Source organism: Lemur catta, chromosome 4 (assembly GCF_020740605.2).
Source record: "Lemur catta isolate mLemCat1 chromosome 4, mLemCat1.pri, whole genome shotgun sequence".
Lineage (NCBI taxonomy): Eukaryota > Metazoa > Chordata > Mammalia > Primates > Lemuridae > Lemur > Lemur catta.
Window position 1 is genome coordinate 19,518,724 of NC_059131.1, and position 19,412 is coordinate 19,538,135.

Sequence of the window (19,412 nt, forward strand, 5' to 3'; positions counted from 1 at the left end):
AGAAATAAAAATTATCTGGACAACTAAAAATATATATAGAAAAAATTAGCCGGGCATGGTGGCTCATGCTTGTAGTCCCAGCTACTCAGGAGGCTGAGGCAGGAGGATGGCTCGAGCCCAGGAATTTGAGGTTGCTGTGAGCTAGGCTGATGCCACAGCACTCACTCTAGCCTGGGCAACAAAGACACTCTGTCTCAAAAAAAAAAAAAAAAAAGTAGGAGAGGCCTTAGTAAATCTTTGGGGCATAACAATCCAGGTATACTGATTTTCCCAGGAGAAGGTAAATATTGACTATTTTGATCTAAAGGAATGCAGAATATATATTTACAACTGTAAAATATGCAGACTCAGAAGGCACTGGAGATAAAAGAGTATTTGGTTCTGGGCCCCAGTGACTATTCTATTTATGACCCCAAGGTCCTGAGCAAATATATATCCCTCGCATTGGGTTTTTTGACTGGGAGGGTAGAGATGTTAGAAGGACTTGTTTAAAATATGATGAGTCCTTTTTCTATCAGATTTTTACTATTTATTTTAATCATTCTTTACTCTGGTTTAGAGGCTATTGGGCAAGTTTGGGTAGAAATTTAGATGAGTCGTTCTGGACCTTTATGTATTTAGCCCCAGTAATCTTGCAAACAACTGCATGTTTGAAACTTTGTTCCCTTTTTGTTCTAAAGTACCTCTCCAACAATTTTATTCATTTCAAAGATTCCTCCAACTGGGCAGTAAAATTCTAAATTATCCTTGGTGAAATTATGCTTTCTAGAAAGATAAGGTCACAGATTTGGGTGATAGTGTAAATGCATATAAGAAGGAGTCTTCTGAGGCAAGGGTACAGGCTTAGGTTAGACTGAGACAAAGCCATAATTCTGGGAGCAGTGAATCCAAAGAGTTGCTTGTGTACCTCATGTTTAACCCCTCCTCCAACCAAAGGTCTGGGCCTTCCAACTACAAACCCCAATGAGATTTGCAGTTCCCAAAGCCAGACTCTCTGGACAAAACAAGGGAAGACTGAGGAGAGTTCTCATAGGGTTTATTTGTAATCACCAAAACTTGGAAACAACCCAGATGTCCTTCAGTGAATAAGTGGATAAACTGGGGTATATCCATACATGTACCATTGTTTGGAATACTACTCAGCAATAAAAAAGAACTATTTATCCACACAACAACTTGGATGGAAGTCAAAGGCATTATGCTAAGAAGAAAAAAAATCCAAAGTCAAAGGTTACTATATGACCCCATTTATATAACATTCACAAAATGACAAAATTATAGAGTGATGGAGAACAGATCTGTGGTTGCCAGGGGTTCGAGTTGTAGGGGGAGCGCACAGCTATAAAGGGGTAGCATGAGGACGTTTCTTTGAGGTTGTAGAACAGTTCTGTTTTCTGGTAGAGTGGTGACTATGTGAATCCATACATGTGATAAAATTTCATAGGCTGTATACCAAAAAAAAAAAAAAGTGCATGTAAAAACTGATGAAATCAAATAAGGTCTATAGTTTAGTTAAAAATGTACCAATATGAATTTCCTGGTTTTAATAATTGTTATGTAAGATGTTATTGGAGGAAACTGGATGAGGATACCTGGGAATTCTTTGTTCTGTTTTGCAACTGTGAGTCTAAAATTATTTCAAAAGTAAAAGTTTACAGAAAAATTGGTGGGGTGCTGATTTCTGCAGCACCACTTGGGCATCTCTTCAATTTCTACAGGAAAGGATAATATAAAATAAAGCCTCTGAAGAATTATAAATTAAATGTAGTTTCTAAATGTTGTAATTTCATTTGCTATAATTTTGATTTGGAAATTATTTTAACTATATATTATTACCAATATTTTGTATTGTTACAAATATATTGTATACATGGAAAAAAACCCTTTGGTGAGTTTCCCTTCAGGATAAAATAACTCCTTAACCATGATGTACAGCACTCCTGATGAGGGGACTGCCTTTTTAACCACATCTCCTCTGCCCCAGCATGCATTCTGGGATGAACTATCGGCAGTCCTTTTCCCCCTCCCCATACATTCTCCTTTCCTCTTGACTCTTATTTTCTTGATGAATTCTCCTTCAAGGCCCAGGTCAAACTCTGCTTCCTCTAAGAAGCTATCCCTGGCCCAGGAAGCAGGGTTGCTCCAGTGGCATGCTCTTCCTGTATCTGGGGTTGGAGTGAAATGTGTTGCCCTTTGATTATTTTGTTCATTTATCCACCTCCCACCTGAGTCCATGAATTCCTCAAGGGCCAAGACTGGGTCCCATTCCTGCCTATAGGCCCCGTGCCTGGCACACACTCCATAAATGGCAATGAGAGAACGAGTGATCTGAGGCTCTGAAAAGTAATTAGGAATCAATTTTGTCTGTTCTTCCCTGACTTAATACAGTAATTTTCCACAAAACTAAAGATCAAAAAGGGTTCTGACTAACCACATTTAAACAAAACAGTAAATCAATATTTAAGACATTATTCTCCAAATATTTAAAAAATAAAACATTCAACTTAGTTAAGATGTTATTATATCAACATTTTTTCCCACTTTTCTTTTCATTCATGACACAGTGTTGTGAAAGAGAAAGATCACAAGGTTGCACTCGTGAGCATCCTTGGACAGATAAGATCTAAGACTTAAGGGTAGGACATGGAGTCTGAAGGAGGATGGGTAGGATGTCGCGATAAAGAGCGCACGCCTAATGTTAATCTTTATTTCGCTTCAAAATTTAACTAAAAAAATCAAGACATTCTCTGCCCTACAGACAGTCACTCACTAGTCTACCTGAAATGCTTGAAGACAAACCCTGCTTTCCCCTTCCAGCATTCTCCTGGGCAGATGATCTGGGACTCTGTAACTGTCTGCAGGTCTAGCTTTTGTCCCCACACCCCAACAAAATGACTCAGTGTGTCACCATTTCTTATTGCACAATTTAATGACCCCACCTTAGATCTGGTAGCTTCATTCAACAGGCAGATGACCTCTTTGAAACCGGCCCCTCCCTTGGCTCCCTGTCCTACCTCTTCTCCTTTCATCGCATCCCCTAACATTCTTCCAAGACTGAGTCATTGGTCTTATGCTCCTTTTTAAAAATAAAAGTTATAATAAACATGTTTCCCATATCCCAAATTTCCCATTTTCTTTTCACTACTGTCTGACATCCTGTCATCTGTAAAGGCCCAGATTAGGTGCCCCCTTCCTCCAGAAACCCTGTAACTGCTGAGCCCCCACTCATCCATTGCATGTGCCTCGAGGACATAAAAGCCAAATGCACTTTCACTGCTCAGCACTTCGTGTAGCCTGCTTTGCGGGGTTCTTTGTTATTTATGAATCACTCTTATCTCTTCAACCGAAGGCTCCTTAAAGACAAGACTCATGCTTTAAAATGATCCCGTGTCCTCAGAGTGCCTCACAGGGTGTTTAGCACATGGTGTGTAGTCAGTAAACACTTGCTGATTGAGATTGAGGCGGTGTTGCAGTAGCTTGGAAAGAGAAATATAAAAAAAACCTCTGAAATTTCCTTTCCCTCCTAATTCTCAGAGAGCTAAATTAGAGCTAGCCACCCTGTTCTAGAACCATGCAAAATGAAATTGCTCTTCTTGCCCCACAGTGGTGTTATGCCAAGAGCACGGGATTTGGGTTCACATGGCCTGGGTTCAGCTCTGACCTTGCCGTTAAGGAGACATCAGCCTCACCAGGCTGCTGGAAACATGAATGTTCTCTTCCCAGCACATCCCATCAGCACTGCAGCTCCCTTCCCTCTCTGTGCTCAGGCTAGCTGGAGATGGGCCTGCAGCCCACCACCCAGTGCAGGCCACCAGGTCCTCCCTCAGAACCATCCTAAAACCCTGCTATGAGGAATATATACATCAGAGGAAGATTTTTAAATTTCTTACTGAGAGTCCCAAGGCTTCGTGCAGCATCTGGCTGTGCACAGCCAGAGTGCAGCTCACATTCTGTTCTGCACCCTTCTCTTCACGTAGCCAACAGCACCTCCTCAGGAGACCAGAAAACCACCTTGACCGAGCCCACCTGCCATTGGAACCCCCCACACACCAGTTTATCCTTCCCCATTCATTCATTCACTCATTCAATAGGGATTGGGCAGCTATTGTGTGTGTACCAAGCCCCTAGCTAGTACTAACTGAAGAGAGAAAGGGGCAGCATAGCTCCAAAAGCACCACTCTGTCCTTCTGCCTGAGGGAGCAGAGAACAGAGAGCCCAGCCTGTCTCTGCTCTCTCACCCTGACCAGAGGGTCTGTGGGGAGTTGGTTCAGGGTGCTGGAAAGAACTTGAGTCTGATATGTTGAAGATTCTGTCGGTAAAGGTTGCTCAGCCCCCAAGGCAGGGTGATGATGAACCTTTGGTTCCCATAGGCAGTATCTCTTACTATCCTCACAACACCTCCATGTTCAATAATACCATCATTCTGACTCCTTAAACATGAAAACTCAGGCTTGGGTGCCTTCACCTACTTGCCCAACATCTCACAGGCGGTGAGTGGCAAAGCCTGTAGCCAACCCACACCTTCTGCCATCAAACCTGTCGCCAACACACTGCCTCCAAGAGACAGGTGCTGGGGGCCTCGGGTTGATGGGTGGTTCTGTGGACATTTGTTGACTTAAAAAGTAGGTGATTGAGGAACTTAAAGATCTCCAGTGAAGAGCCTTTACAAAGAAAGTGTTATCTTTCTATCTTCCCACCTAGATGGCCCCTACTAAAATGGATTAATTTTAGCAATGAGAAGGAGTTCTGTTTACTACACTCCTGGGTTTCCATTAACCCTTGGAGTTATGATCAGGTAGAGCAACTTCGCAAGAACTCCCCCAGAGGACTCCTTCCCCTGGCAGCATCATCCTGACCAGCCCAGGAAAACTTCTGTAAGAATTGAGATCATTGTTCAGCAGGACATGTCCAGGACTCCAGTGGCTGCGACCTCTCCAGGGCTCAGGATATTAGGGGACAGCTACGTGTCTTAAAAGTATGATGAGAAGAGAATCCTGGAGAAGCTCTAGTCCCTACCTGAACCTACAACCGTCCAGACCCCTGTCCTAGGTCTGCTGTAGTGGGTGCATCTGGTGCCCCAGCCAGCCCTGGAACTACTCCACTTGCCCCATCTGTACCTTTGACTAGTCCAGCTTTGAGAGGCTGAGCCTCTCTATGAGTCAGGTCCTTGCCTGTCCATGAGAAGAAGGTGATTGGCTGGATCTGCCAGGGCTTTGTGACCCGCTGGCAGGGCTCCTCCAGCCCCTCAGAACCCTTCATCCCTGCCTGCACATATTGCTTCTGTGCAACTTTAGAATAACCTGTATCTGTGACCCACAGGGGCAAGGGTAGCAATTTTGCAGATTTTCCAAACAGGTGACTTCAGCCCCCCCGGGCCTGGGCAAGAAGGGGTAGCCCAGTGACAATTGGCATAGCCCCACATCAGGAGCAGGAAATATTTTGGCAGGCTCCGCAGAGTTCTCTCTCTTCTAATCCCACAGCGTCTGTTCCAGTTTTCCTGGCTGGTAGGATGGCATCTACAATGCAGAACCTATGGGAAATCTGGAGTTGGGGAGGAATCGTGGTCAGAGCCCAGCTCAGGAAGTCCAGATGGCTGTCTCTAGGCAGAAGGGGCAGAGAAAAGCGCAGTTCTGTGGTCTGTCTCCCTTCTGGACTGGCCATCCCATGGTCTTAGAGACCAGACGTGGCTGTGTGTCAGGCGCCTGCTTCCCAAGTGCCCTCAGATTCTCACTGTCTGCCCCAGTGATATTGATAACACTTGATTGAATATTGATTGTATGCCAGGCTGTGCGCTCAGCACTTTGTATATGTGGCTCACTTAATCCTCATCACAGTTCTATGAACTGGGAACTGGCACTCTCCCCATTTTATGATGAGGAAACTGAGACCTAAAATCAAACAGCTAGGACATGGTAGAGCCAGGATTTGAACTCAAGTGTTCTGACTGGAGATCCAGTATTCTTAAAGTACTGCCTTTTTGCAGCTTGCCAGAGGCATCCCTGCCACCTCCTGCAGGACTGCCGTGTCTTTTATAGCCATGCTGGGCAGAGGGTGGAGGCCTGGGAACTGCAGGGTGCTCTTCCGGAGACCAGCCAGAACTGGGCTGAAGTTGGAGTAAAAGGAGCCCTAGAGAATTAGAGAAGACTGGGGCCCCCTGAATTATCTTCAAGACATATTTGTAGAAGACAGATTTCCAATGAAGATTTAAAAACAAAATGCCAAAATGAGATTTAGGCTGTTGATAAGGTTATTAACTATGAGAATCTGACATTTCAGAGTTATGCAGAGTTACTGGTCATCTTTATGATTTAAGAATATAAGTGCCTAGATCTAAGTGCTGTCCTATGTGTATGGGAAGGAACTGAGGATAGCGAGATTTGGTCTTGACCCTTTTTCAAGGCTTCAGTGTGCAGAATGACCAGAAGCTTCCCCTCCCCCAATGAGAGCTGCATCCACCTTCCCCATTGCCAGTGGAGGTACCATGAACCTTATGGTCCTAGCATAGGAAGTGGTTTGGCAAAGTCACCAGATTAAACCTCAGCTTTTCTTTCCCCTGACTCCAGACCTGGTAGCAGGCGTCAAGGCCCTGCAGAGAGGCCTAGTTATCCCAAGGACAAGTCTCAGGCTGATCTTCAAGTGGGGTTTCCAGCCAACCTGGATAGTGGCATGCCATAACCCAATCAGGGTCTGTTTCCCCTGACAGTCACCATGTGCCAAAGATGATGCTAGAAACATGGGAACAGGCTTGGGAGACCCTGTGACTGCATCTCTTGGGACAGAGTCTCCCCCTCTGGGTGGTGACCTACCATTCTCTCAGGGAGGCGAAGGCAGTCTTGGGAATAGGTGTATCATCACTAAGCATCTCCTCAGCCTGTGTCTTTGCTGTGATTGGAAGCCGCTGGTCCAGTTGGAGCCGGATGCTCAGGCAACTGCTTTCTATACCTCTGGCCCCCGCAGCTGGTCTGGTTCCAGTCCAGGCCCAAGTCAACCCCCAGTTCAAAAGGCCATCAGAAGTTAGACCAGTTGAGTTCAACTTGTGGCTTTGGGGAATAGGGAGGCTGGTTTAGTTCAGTCCAGAATCTTAGAGCAGACCCAATGCTCTACGCTACTCCAGCCAGCCCAGCTCTTAGGGGACATCTGGGCCAGCAGTAGGCTTTCCACGCACCCTTTTCCCTCACATCACCAGCTTTTGACTGAACCTGGCTTCCTGTATGGGGACTAGATCAAAGTTAGGCACTCTCCCTTCTCTAAACTGAGATCAGAAAAGGGAAATTTGAGGATGAAGGAAAACATTTAAAGGGACCTTTGCTCAGGACCTGGGTGCCACCTGCTGGCCATGTTTAGTTCTATTTACACAGCCAAATTTAGGAGAGGAAAATTAAAAGGGCATTCTGCCTTTCACAGCATAATGAGGGATAAGGAAATGAGGAGGCTGATCCTTCATGCAGCTCTAGCAAGTGTGGCAGAGACTCTTTGCAGAGACCCCTGGGTGCCCTGGATGAGTGCTCCTGAGCCAGATGGACCTTGGCCAGAACAGAGACAAGCACCACCTGGGAGGACCTGAGCCAGTCCTGAGGGATACTAAGGCTCTGTTCCTAGTATCAGCTGCCCACCTTCCCCAGAAGCCCCCTAGGGGGTGACAGCATGATTGATTGCTGCTCCCTGAAAGGAGCTATGTTTTCCAACTTTCTTCTTACAGGCATTGTTGCCACTTGTGGGACCCTAGAATCAGACTGATCAAAGGTGTGGAAAATGCCTTCCCATCATCAGACACTGATAGAACTGGGAGTTTGTGGCCAAGCTTAGAAGGCTTGGACATCTTCAAGTAGCTGTACAATTTTTGATGACTCTTGGAGCCCAGAGAGCAAGGTCTTTAGTTGTATTCTAAGCTCCAGGGAAACTGGAGATTTTTCCTGTGTACCAAGGAGGAAGAGAGCTAACACTTTCTCTCCTGGGAAGGTGCCAAAATATGCCAACATCCCAGTCTATGCCATGGCAACACAGACCAGGAAATCCCAACTAAGCACATGTATTAGATGAGGGCTGTGGTTCTCATACCTGGCTGTGCACCAGAATCACCTGAGGTATCAAATATATATATATATGTGTATATATATAATACATAAATTTGTATATAAGAAATTTATATAGCATGTATATTATATTACATGTAATGTATAATAAGTTTATATATTATATACACATGCTTGGGCTTCACTCTAGCCTATTGAAAAGCCTCTGCAGGAGAAGCTAAGGTGCTCTCCTAGTAAAGAACCTCTGGAACGTGTGCAGTGGGCCTGAACCATCAGCAGGTCCAGTCCTGTGGACCCCCAGGAAAGCTGCCTTCAGACTGGAAGACCCCTTGAAGCTCAAATGATTTCAGTGAAAAACTGGAGGGCATGTTTGGACTAGAACCATCACCTCCACTTTTCTTCAATAATCCGCCCTTGAAACTCACACATTTTAAACAGAACAAAATCCCTAAAGCGGCTCAGCAACACCCAGGGCCAACCCAAGACAACCCTCAGAAGCCCCCCTGACCAGCCCAGACCCTGGAGGCCGAGCAGTATGTCAGCCACAGCCAGGCCACAATCACGTGCCCCAGGGGGCCCCAAGGCTTCCTGGAGAAAAGAGTCTGAGCCTGTGGAAAGCTCATACCCGGATAGTCATTCCAGACAGTTGCCAGAATGGCTTGTGCCCTCTGCACCCAGCTCCTGGCAGGCCTCTGCAGACCCCCAGGGACCTGGCAGAGGCTGACCACTTATATTAATACTTTGGGGCCATTCAAATCCATCTCTCTTTAACTGCACACTCTCTCCTTCCTGACTGTAGCACTTCCTGTTTTCACCACACTTTGGGCATTTGGTTATACTGCTCTCATGTGTGTTTGTCTCTCCAGTTAAGATTATGATCTCCTTCAGGACAAGGGCAAATCTTTTCAATTTCTCACAGTCTCTAACAAAATAAATACTCATCAAAATAAAATGCCCTTCCCTTGACCCAGCCCACTCTGCCTCTTTCGCAAGCTCAGTGACCATCCACCCCCGTCCACTCCTCCTGCTCTGGGTACTTTAGGTCTGTCCCCAGAAACTCGAAAACACTCTCCTAACCCCAGTCTCTGCAATTCCATTCCAGCCACATGGTTAGGCAATTGTCGTTCACTGAGAATTGGTCTGGAACCCAAAAGTGAATGGAACGTAGCCTGGCCATTGGAGAGCTTACAGTCAGGGGCAAGGGACAGACACAAGTGATCTCAAGAGAATGTGAGAATGCCGTGATGGGCTGTGCTCAGGTGCTGTAGGAACATATCTTCAGAGAGGGGTTCAAGGAAGGTTCCCTGGACACAATGACAACTCCACTGCAGAGTCCTAAAGGTTGAGTGGGGGGTGGAGGACCCAGGCCAGAAGGTAATGAAAGACAATTCAGAAAGAGAGGACATGAGGAGATGTCACTCGTTCAGCAGATTTTCTGAACACCTTGCCTGTGACAGGCCCAGATACCCTACTCCTGGCTTCAAGGCACTTCCTGACATGGGGGGCAGACAGTCCAGTGGGGACCATGTGGGTCGGGGTACAGGGCAGTGGGCTGAAAGCCATTGTGTAAGAGGAGACTCAAGTACAGTCAAAATTACCCTCAGAAATCTCTGACATTGCCAGGTCCTGAGTCCTTAGAGGCTCCCATGACAATAATTTTTGCTTCTCTTGGCTCTTTGGCCGTGCCTGGCCTCCCTTTCCCTGGACAATGATGGACAAGGTTTATTTTTAGGAAGAGGAAGGACTAGGAATAAAAGAGTTTTCTCTCATGATTTTTCTTCAAAAAATCCATTTAAATGTGCATATAATGAGGTTCTATTATATATGCTTGGGGTCGGGGTGGGGGTGTGGGGGGAGCACAGGCCGGCAGATGCCATGCCGAGCCCCGCTCTAAAGCAGTGCTTCCCAGACCTGACCGCGCCTTGCACATCCTCCCTGCATCTCGGTCAGAGGCAGATGCCGATTCAGTAGGGTCTGGGGTGGGGCGAGAGAATTGGAATTTCTAACAAGCTGATGCCCATTTTACCCCAGTGATGCCGTCCCCGGACTTCAGTTTGAGAACTGTGGAGCAGAGAATGCATGGACTTTGGGGTGGGGACAGCGGGCGAATGCGGAGCTGCCTATGGCTCCCAGCTGGGGGAGCAAAGTGGGAGAAGGCTAAAGAGATGGGGTCCATTTAAGAGTTTGATAAGTGGTAGGGAGGGATCACATTGTAAGAGCAGTTGCCTACAGGGAACAGGGAGGTGGGCCGGGTGTATTCTTACTTCGCAGAGACACTTTACATCGTAAGCCTGGAGAAAATTCATTCACTCCAGAAATATGAGTTCTCACGATTCTCGGAATACAGTCCTTTTGACCTGTGTTCTGTTTCTCTATTTCTGATAAAGACCTAATCATAAGAAATATTTCCCTCTCAAAAGTGCAAGTCAGTGACCATCAGCAGCTGACACTTGGCGTCTGTGTGGGGCGGGGCGGGAGGGAGGCGCTCATGCCGGCTGGCTCAGCTCCAGCTGTTGCTCTCCTTGCGGGAACAGGGACTCAGCATCTCCAAAAGAAGCCAGAAACCCCAAACTGTTTGTATGAAACACACCAACTTGAAAATATTAGGCACTAATTTAAAAATGTTTCCAACACTTTGAGTGCTAAACAGGTCAAAGTCTGCAGGGCAAATTCAGCCAATGGGTGTCTCCTGTGTGACTCCTGGCTAAAAGAGCTTGAGGCTGGGCAGTGGGGCAGCCAGGCCTGCCTTTAGGCAGATTCTGCCCACAGTCAATTCAGGGATGGCTTAGGAGGAGGGAGGGGCTGGAGGCTGGAAGGCCTTTTAGGAGGCTGCTGCTAACCTGAGCTAGAGAGAGAGTACAATGGTCAGCTGTCCGCATCCGTGGGTTCCATCCGTGGATTCAGCCAATCTCAAATTTAACCAACTGCAGATTGAAAATATTTGGGGAAAAAAGGGGGAGATTGCACCTTTGCCAAACATGTACAGACTTTTTTTCTTATTCCTGAACAATACAGTGTAACAACTATTTATGTAGCATTTACATTTTATTGGATATTATAAGTAATCTAGAGATGATTTAAACTATATGGAAGAATGTGTCTAGGTTATATGCAAATTCTACACCATTTTACATAAGGGATTTGAGCATCCATGATTTGGGTATCTGGGGTTCCGGAACAGTCCCCCGCAGAGAGTGAGGAATGCATACACTCTGAGGGTGAGAGGAGCAGGGTAGATAGAGGGGCAGGTCCAGGACTTGAGGAATGGCTCCATGGGGGCATGAGGGGAACAGGCTGTCTGAGTTGACCCTGCCAGTTTCTAACTTGGGTGACTGGTGGCTGCTGGTGACATCCACTGGGGTAATGAATAAAGGAGAGAAGCCTGTGTGAAGGGAAGGTTCTGGACAAGTGGAGATTAGGTGCCTGTGGTCAGCCAGCAGGCCACAGGCCACAGGAATATGAAGTCTGAAGTCAGAGGAGAGGCAGTTTAGTTGGCTTTCTGAAACACAAATCTGGTCAACCTACTGTCTCCTTAAAATCTTCTAATGGCTTCTTGTGGTCTAAACAGAAAGTCCAGCCGCCTCCTCATGGTAAACAAAGCCCTCTCAATCTGTCCCTGCCAGCCTCATTGTGCCACACCCAACACAAAAACCTGCTCCCCAGGCCTGCAGAACAACTCGGTTCTGGAATGAGCTGTGCCTTTGTTCTTGCTAGTCCTGTGTCTGAAATGCCCTTCCACCCCATCCCTTTTTATGTCTGGAAAATTCCTATTCCTTTCAGGCTCCAACACCTCTGCTCTGAAGCCTTCACTGACCCTGCCAAGCATATGAAATTATGTCGTTGTTTGAGCCATCCCTGAACTTGTGTGTGCTTGTTTTTACTTCCCAGTGCTCGTTACTGAGGGCACTTGCCTGTCTATAAACTCCTGGCAGGCTGAGACCATATCTCAGTTAACTCAGAACCACCAGTTCATCTAGCATACATATAGTAGACATGCATTAAATATTTAAAGAATGAATAAGGACCCCTTCTTTGGGGGCTAAATTGCAAGGCGGGTGCTGGAAGGAATGCTTCTCACCTCCCCAGGGGTCATGCAGCCCCTCCTCTCCCGACAGCTAAAGAACAGCACGAGGGCCAGGTGCTGACCTCGCCTTTCTTCTTTCTTTGCAGCTGGGGTATGGCCGTCAATGTGTACTCCACATCTGTGACCAGTGAAAATCTGAGTCGCCATGATATGCTTGCGTGGGTCAATGACTCCCTGCACCTCAACTATACCAAGATAGAACAGCTCTGTTCAGGTAGGAGGAGGGGATGGGGGAAGAGGCCCTGCTGGAGGGAAAGGAAGGGAAGGCAGGACTGCAGAGCGGCCACAGCAGGGAACGTACAGTCATGTGTCACTTAATGGTGGGGATAATTCTGAGAAATGTGTTGTTAGGTGATTTCGTCATTGTGGGAACACCGTCGGGTGTACTTACACAAACCTCAGTGGAATAGCCTACTACAAACCTAGGCTACAGCCTATTGCTCCTGGGGTACAAACCTGAATACTGTCGGCAATTTTGTAACACAATGGTATTTGTGTATCTAACCATATCTAAACATACGGTATTATAGTCTTACGGGACCACGGTCATATATGAGGTCCATCATTGACTGAAACATTATGGAGTGCCTGACCATAGCTTGTAATTAAGATCAAGGAGAGCTGGAGAGCCTGAGCTAGTCAAACAGTTTGGAGTAGAAGTCAGGAAATGGAAGAAGGGAAAGTGAAAGGTGAGAGAGGCACAGTGAAGGGCTGTGCGGTGGGGCTGGGGGAGAGTGGGGAACTGAGGGCCAGGACAGGCAGCGAAGCCACAGGTTAACAGCACAAGGTCTGGTCCAGCCACTCTGGGTCCACCTCTCACCTCTTCTGGAGGCACAACTCTGGGCAAGTCACTATACCTCCCTAGGTCTCAGTTTTCCCGACCATAAGATGGAGATAGTATCGCCAACTAACTGGCATTGCTGTTAGGATTACACTATGTATGTGAAGTGTATGGTATGGTGCTGGAATATGATATGCTTCAATAAACAGTCATTGCTCTTATTCTTGGAAAGCTGGGGAGATTCTGGCCATGTCTATCCTAAAAATATGACTGGCCGCAGCCCCAGGACAAAGAGAAGAGGAGAGCAGGTTTGGGGGAGTAGACCAGCTGAGGGCCTGGTGGAGGGACCTAGAGCAGCCCAGCAAGCCCCCCCTCAGCCGGCCGTGCTTCTCGCAGGGGCAGCCTACTGCCAGTTCATGGACATGCTCTTCCCTGGCTGTGTGCACTTGAGGAAGGTGAAGTTCCAGGCCAAACTAGAGCACGAATACATCCACAACTTCAAGGTGCTGCAAGCAGCTTTCAAGAAGATGGGTGTTGACAAAGTAGGTGCCTGTGTTCCGGGGGGCCCTGAGGAGCTGTGTGACCCTGGGGAAGAAGATGGCCTGCCACCTGGGGCCACAGGGGCTGCTGGGATCATTCCAGTGCTCACGCCTCTCTCCACCTCCCGACTCTCCGAGGGAATGTGTTCCCCCAGCTCCAGGCACAGTGGAAAATCCATAACACTTGACATCCCATCATGACAACATTCCTTTCCCTTCCTCCCCTCCAGACCCTACCCATCCCAGATGCTGGGGCTCTGTGTACTGCCGCTATTAAGTTCCATTTCTCTGTAGAGCACAAGAAAAGTCTCTTTGCTCACTGTCCTGCCTTGAGGGCCACAGGGCTGTGGGTCCTGAGACCCCGGCCCACATACAGGCAGCAGAACCACGGGTGCCTCCCCACACAGTTCTTCCTGTGCCTGTAGGAAAGGCCTGTCTCTGGATCCAGGCTAGGGCCTGCCAGCCTACTGGTCTGCTCTGGTGCCACGGGAGGGGGCCGGGGGAGAGGGTGGAGGACGCCGCAGCCCAGGGGCTGGCTTTCCTGAGAGCAGTGGCTCTCTCACAGAGAAAGGCGGCCCTATGGCAGGAGGGGGTTAAAGTGTTCTGCTTATGTGATCTATTTCAGATCATTCCTGTAGAGAAATTAGTGAAAGGAAAATTCCAAGATAATTTTGAGTTTATTCAGTGGTTTAAGAAATTCTTTGACGCAAACTATGATGGAAAGGATTACAACCCTCTGCTGGCGCGGCAGGGCCAGGACGTAGCGCCACCTCCTAACCCAGGTGATCAGATCTTCAACAAATCCAAGAAACTCATTGGCACAGCAGGTAACGTGCCCGAGCCGGGGGAGGGAGTGTGGGGGGCCGGGCCGGCAGGGCTCTACAGCCATGAGTGCCCCCTGGGCCACCGGCCCGGCCCTGCCACCTGGAGGAGACTGTTATCACGGAGTTCAGATGACGCCGCCTGCTGCCCACTTAGACCGGGGGAGTGACAATAGGGGGTGAGAGGGCTCCAAAAATTTTCTAAGAGGAGAGCCACCAGCACCAGTGATGGTGGCAGCTGGTAGCCGGAGGCCCAGGGCACTTCATTTCATAGCACGAGCTAACTTGTTTGCCTCTAGATGGTGGGACAGTAAGGTGGCATGGTTTCCCCATCCAGGTCCATCCAGGCTAAGGGCCTGGTGCCAGCACCACAGCCCCTTCTTGCCCTGGCCCACTGGATGCCCAGGGGCAGGAGTTTGCCAAGCTGGATCATGTCTTCCCCCATTCCAAAAGCCCATAGCCCTACGTCCTCCACGGATGAGTCTCTAGAAATGAGGCTTTGTCTAGGTCCCAGAAGGGAAAGGAGAGGAGCAGCCCCAGCCCGCGTCGGACCCCGTCATAGCAGAGCCACCTCCTCCATCTACGCTGCTGTCCCGCCTGGGCCTGCCCCACTTGCCTGCTTGCTTTGCGTTAGAATCAGCCCGCTCTGTCTAGGGAGGTGCCGGCCTAGACAGCAAGTAGCCACAGCATGCCGGCTGTGCTGGGAAGGAGCTCCAGTCCCTGATTCGGCGACCGCTGCATAGACACCCAGTCCAGCCCAGCAGAGGGGAACAGAGCCCATCCTGAGACAGGGGCTGGGAGGGGCAGGAGCCAGGTTTCTTGTATATCCTCCAGTCAGGAGACTCTGAGGTCGCCCCCAGGGAGGGTGGCTTTGGGCTGGGGCTTCTGGTAGGAAAGACCCTGCACCAGCTGCTTTTCATCGGGCTCTGCCTATCAGTACAAGAGGGCCCCAAACCCCTCCAGCCTCACTTCTCCAAATTCACTATTCCCTTTTCTCTCTCCCTTGGGCTGTCTCTTTCCCCACCCCAGCACCTCACACCTTACTTTAGTTCCCTATAGGGCTGCCTAGCTGCTGTAGTGTCCCACGTGGCCAAGGCTTGGGGCCTACGTGTAGATGCCCTTCCTGAGTGGCTGGGAGGGGAAGGGGGTGAGAGTGCCTGCCTGTCGCATGGGCCTGTCCCCGCAGTCCTTACACCAGGCTGTCTCCTGCCACATGCACTGTGGCCTCACATGACCTCACCTGACTCTTCTCCTCTGGGCAGTTCCACAGAGGACATCCCCCACAGGCCCGAAAAACATGCAGACCTCTGGCCGACTGAGCAATGTGGCCCCACCCTGCATCCTCCGGAAGAATCCCCCATCAGCCCGAAATGGGGGCCATGAAACTGATGCCCAAATTCTTGAACTCAACCAACAGGTGAGTGGGATGGGTAAGAGCAGCCACAAAAGCCAGGCCCCTGGGGTGTCTGCAGGGACACGAGGAGGGCAGGCAGAGCAGTGTGAGGCCGGGACCCCTGGCTTGAACACTGCCTTCTCCCCAAGCAGCTATTGGACTTGAAGCTCACTGTGGATGGGCTGGAAAAGGAGCGTGATTTCTACTTCAGCAAACTTCGTGACATCGAGCTCATCTGCCAGGAGCATGAAAGTGAAAACAGCCCTGTCATCTCAGGCATCATTGGCATTCTCTATGCCACTGAGGTGAGCTCCCCTCCACCCACTAGTGCCCTGGGCCCTCTGCACACTCTTCATTCTGGCCTGGCCCTAAGACCAGAAGCAGGAGAGGACCAGAAGAGACCTTGGAGAACAAGAATCAGGTCTCCGCTGATGAGGGGAGAAAGGTGAAGTCACCAGCCCAGGGTCACATAGTACCATTAGCAGGGATAGTCAGACTAGAACTCGGGGCTCCTGGGCTCTACACACCCCTTGGTCCTCAGCTTCCTATAGAACCTGACACCTCAGCCTGGCCTGCTGGCCCACCACTTCCCTCTCCCTTCCCACCCTCCAGGAAGGATTTGCACCCCCTGAGGACGATGAGATTGAAGAACACCAACAAGAAGACCAGGACGAGTACTAAGGGTGGCTCCGGCCCTGGCTGACTGCACGGCCTCCCGTGCCTCCCCTCCCTGCTCCCACCCCCACATTATAATCCTTTCCTTACAGCCAGGTCGGCCGGTGCTCTGTGTCAGTGCCGCAGCATTCGGGAGCGGGGTGGGCGGGGCTTGGGGGGGGTGGGGCAGGTGAGCAGGCAGAGGCCCGTCCTTGTCCTTGAGTGGCACTGGCCCAGCGGGCAAGACCCCTGCCCACTCCCCATCCCTATTTATTTCCATTGTCCCTGTGCTGTGTCGGCCAACACTTCCTAGGGTGCTGCCGACACCCACCCAAGCCGGCCACCTGCTCCCTGACAGCCAGCAGCTGTATATTTGACAAAGTCATTGGTATATTTTTACTTACTGGATTTTCCTTGCACTTTACCTGTTCTTTTCCAGGGCCAACAGCACGGGCTCGGGGCAGTGTGCCTGGCTTGGCTTCCCTTCCCCATGGCTGGGGGCTGGGGCAGGACTCACCAATTCTTATTTATTTTATCTTTTGATTTCCCAGTAGTCGAGGGAAGGCTGATGTCAGGAGAGGGAGAGGGGGCCTGAGGAGGTGGTGCTGTAGGCCCTGGGGTCAGGGAGAAGGGAGGGGAGCATGTGAGGGACAGAAATGACCTCCTGGCACCAGGCTCCCCTGCCCAGGCCCCTGTCCCCAGCGCTGAAGCCCAGCACTGCCCCAAGGCCCCCAGCCGCTCCTTCCCGCAGCCTGGTTCACACCACACAGACTCTGCCTGGACCTACTGTACGTCTGCCTCCCACCCCCTCCCCATCCCTGCGCCTCGGGCACCAGCCTGCATACGTGTTCACTTTTATTTAAATAAACTTGTGTGGTAAAAGTCCATGCCATGTCTGCCTCCACTGGGCCACAGACTGGGTCTCAATGCTTTCTGCCTCCTGTGCGCCCCTCTCTCTCAAGGTGACGGCTGTGCAGCACAGCCCCGTTGTCAGCCTCTCGCAGGCCCAGAGGCTGACCTAGTCCTATCTCCCAACACTGGTGACAGGGCTCCAAGGTAAGGCCCCAAACCCCAATCCCTGAGGAGGAAAACTCGCTGGGGCCCTGGCCATGACCAGAGGAAGCCCAGTAAAGTGGCTGCATGTAACGGGGTGGCCCGGCCAACAGTGACTTCATTTCCATCTCCTTTGGGCCAGCTGGACTGCATGTTGTCCCCACCCCTTGTCAAAGCTCACACAGCTCACAACAGTGATACAGCTGGGGACAAGGGCTCATGTGACAGAGCTGGGAGGATGACAACAAGCAAGCAGCTCTGAGTGTTGAAGCCCAGAAAGACAGTAGTGCCTAAGCAATCCCATCTATAGGACAAGCTCCAGTGGGAACAGGGAATCAGGAACCGTCTCATGTCATCCACACAGCGCCATTCCTGGGGTGTGCCTGACAAAGGGCCATAATAACCAATGTCCTGGAAGCCGGACAGGGACCAAGAGTGCTGAAATGAATGTGAGAGCATTGGGGTCACCTAGGCCAGCCCCTCATTTACTGAGGAAGAGTCTGAGACCCATGTGCATGACTCTGTCAAGGTGGTAGAAACCTGGACTTGAATTCTGACCTCTTGACTCGAGGTTCAGGGCTCACCCCCAAAGACTGCTCAGGTGTGACCTTCAGAGTGTTCCTCTAGCTTCAGGCCAGCCCTGGTAGATGTTTCCTCACTGTCCTGAGTATGACCCAGATATAGTTGGGGCTGTGTCTCTTCTGTGGCCCCACCCCATGGCCCTCCTTCAAGACTACCACCATTTCTCCAGTGACTCCAGATACAAACTTTAATGAGTGATTCGTGTCCATTTGTTCCTCATTCACTCCTCCTCCCTTTGACTCCCACCCCCACATACATCTATCCTTCTGGCCTGACTCTATCTCTGTTTTTCTCCTCCAACAAGTTCCTTGCCTGCTTTTATTTATCTTGATGATTTTTAACCCTGTGCCTAATTTTTAAAGGCTTTTCCTCCATAATTACAGGTAGATACTATAAAAGGAAAAAGCAATTATTCTTCATTGCCCAGCTTTCATCTTCAGGTCAAGACCTCACCCTGATCGTGAAGTGGGTATGGTAGGTAGAATAATGCCTCCTCCCAAAGATGTCCACATCATAACCCCTGGAATATGTGAGGTTACATGGCAAAGGGTTATTAAGGTCACAGATGGAATTTAGGCAACTAATCAGCTGACCTTAAAATAGGGAGAGTAGCCTGGATTATCCAGATGGAGCCAATATAATCACGATGGTCCCTAAGTGTAGAAGAGTGAGATAGAAGAGGTCAGACTGATACAATGTGAAAGTGACTCAACTCACTATTGCTGGCTTTGAAGATGGAAGGGGGCTGTGAGACAAGGAATTCAGACAGCCTCTGGAAGCTAGGAAAAGCAAGGAAATGAATTCTCTCCTAGAGCCTCCAGAAAGGAACACAACACTGCGGACAACTTGATTTTAGCCCAGTGAGACCTGTGTCAGACTTCTGCCCTCCAGAACTGTAAGATAACAAATTCATGTTGTTTTAAGCTATCAAGTTTGTAGCAGTTTGTTTCAGTAGCAATAGAAAAGTAATACCGTGGGACAGTGCTTCAGTGAGCTCACTGTTCTTCATGTCCCCACACTAGACACCCACCTGTCCTCCTTGACCCAACATCTTTTGGGTCTTCAAGCCCCATGGGGGACCTACCCAAGCCCATGTACATGGCTAGTGGCTAAGGTTGCTCTTTGAACGCCTAGAGCTCAGGGATATAAAGCCATTACCTTCTCCCCCACCTCTTCCTGGTACCTCATACTAAGTGTATCTGTCCTCTGGAACACTTAAGAGGGCAAACTGTATTCTTCTGTTTATACATTTGCCTCCCACACAGGCTTCAAGTTCCTCACAAGCAAGTGAGGTGTGTCCCCCAGCGCTACCTAGCACAGGGCCTGACACAGAGAAGGTGCTTAGAAAATGCTGCTGGATAAGTAAATAAATGACTTCCATCCCCTAGATGCCAAGTTACAACTGATGATCTTCCAGACTATTCCAATGAAAGAAAAGAAAGTCTCTCCCCTCCCCTTTTATGTATCTCCAT

At 49.4% G+C, this 19,412-nt stretch overlaps 1 protein-coding gene across 2 annotated transcripts in view; it reads left to right on the forward strand.

Annotated features, from left to right (window-relative positions):
• MAPRE3 (microtubule associated protein RP/EB family member 3) overlaps positions 1-17,190 on the forward strand; it is a 51,779-nt gene extending 34,589 nt beyond the window's left edge. Inside the window, exons 2-7 of one of the 2 annotated variants that reach the window (XM_045549223.1) lie at positions 12,204-12,331; positions 13,295-13,440; positions 14,063-14,264; positions 15,521-15,675; positions 15,804-15,956; positions 16,264-17,190. In XM_045549223.1, coding sequence (XP_045405179.1) covers positions 12,211-12,331; positions 13,295-13,440; positions 14,063-14,264; positions 15,521-15,675; positions 15,804-15,956; positions 16,264-16,332 — 846 coding nt within the window. In that variant the 5' untranslated portion in view covers positions 12,204-12,210 and the 3' untranslated portion in view covers positions 16,333-17,190. Of the gene's footprint in view, positions 1-12,203; positions 12,332-13,294; positions 13,441-14,062; positions 14,265-15,520; positions 15,676-15,803; positions 15,957-16,263 lie in introns of those variants that run through there. The other variant, XM_045549221.1, reaches the window with a different exon arrangement.
• Positions 17,191-19,412: the final 2,222 nt, after the last annotated feature.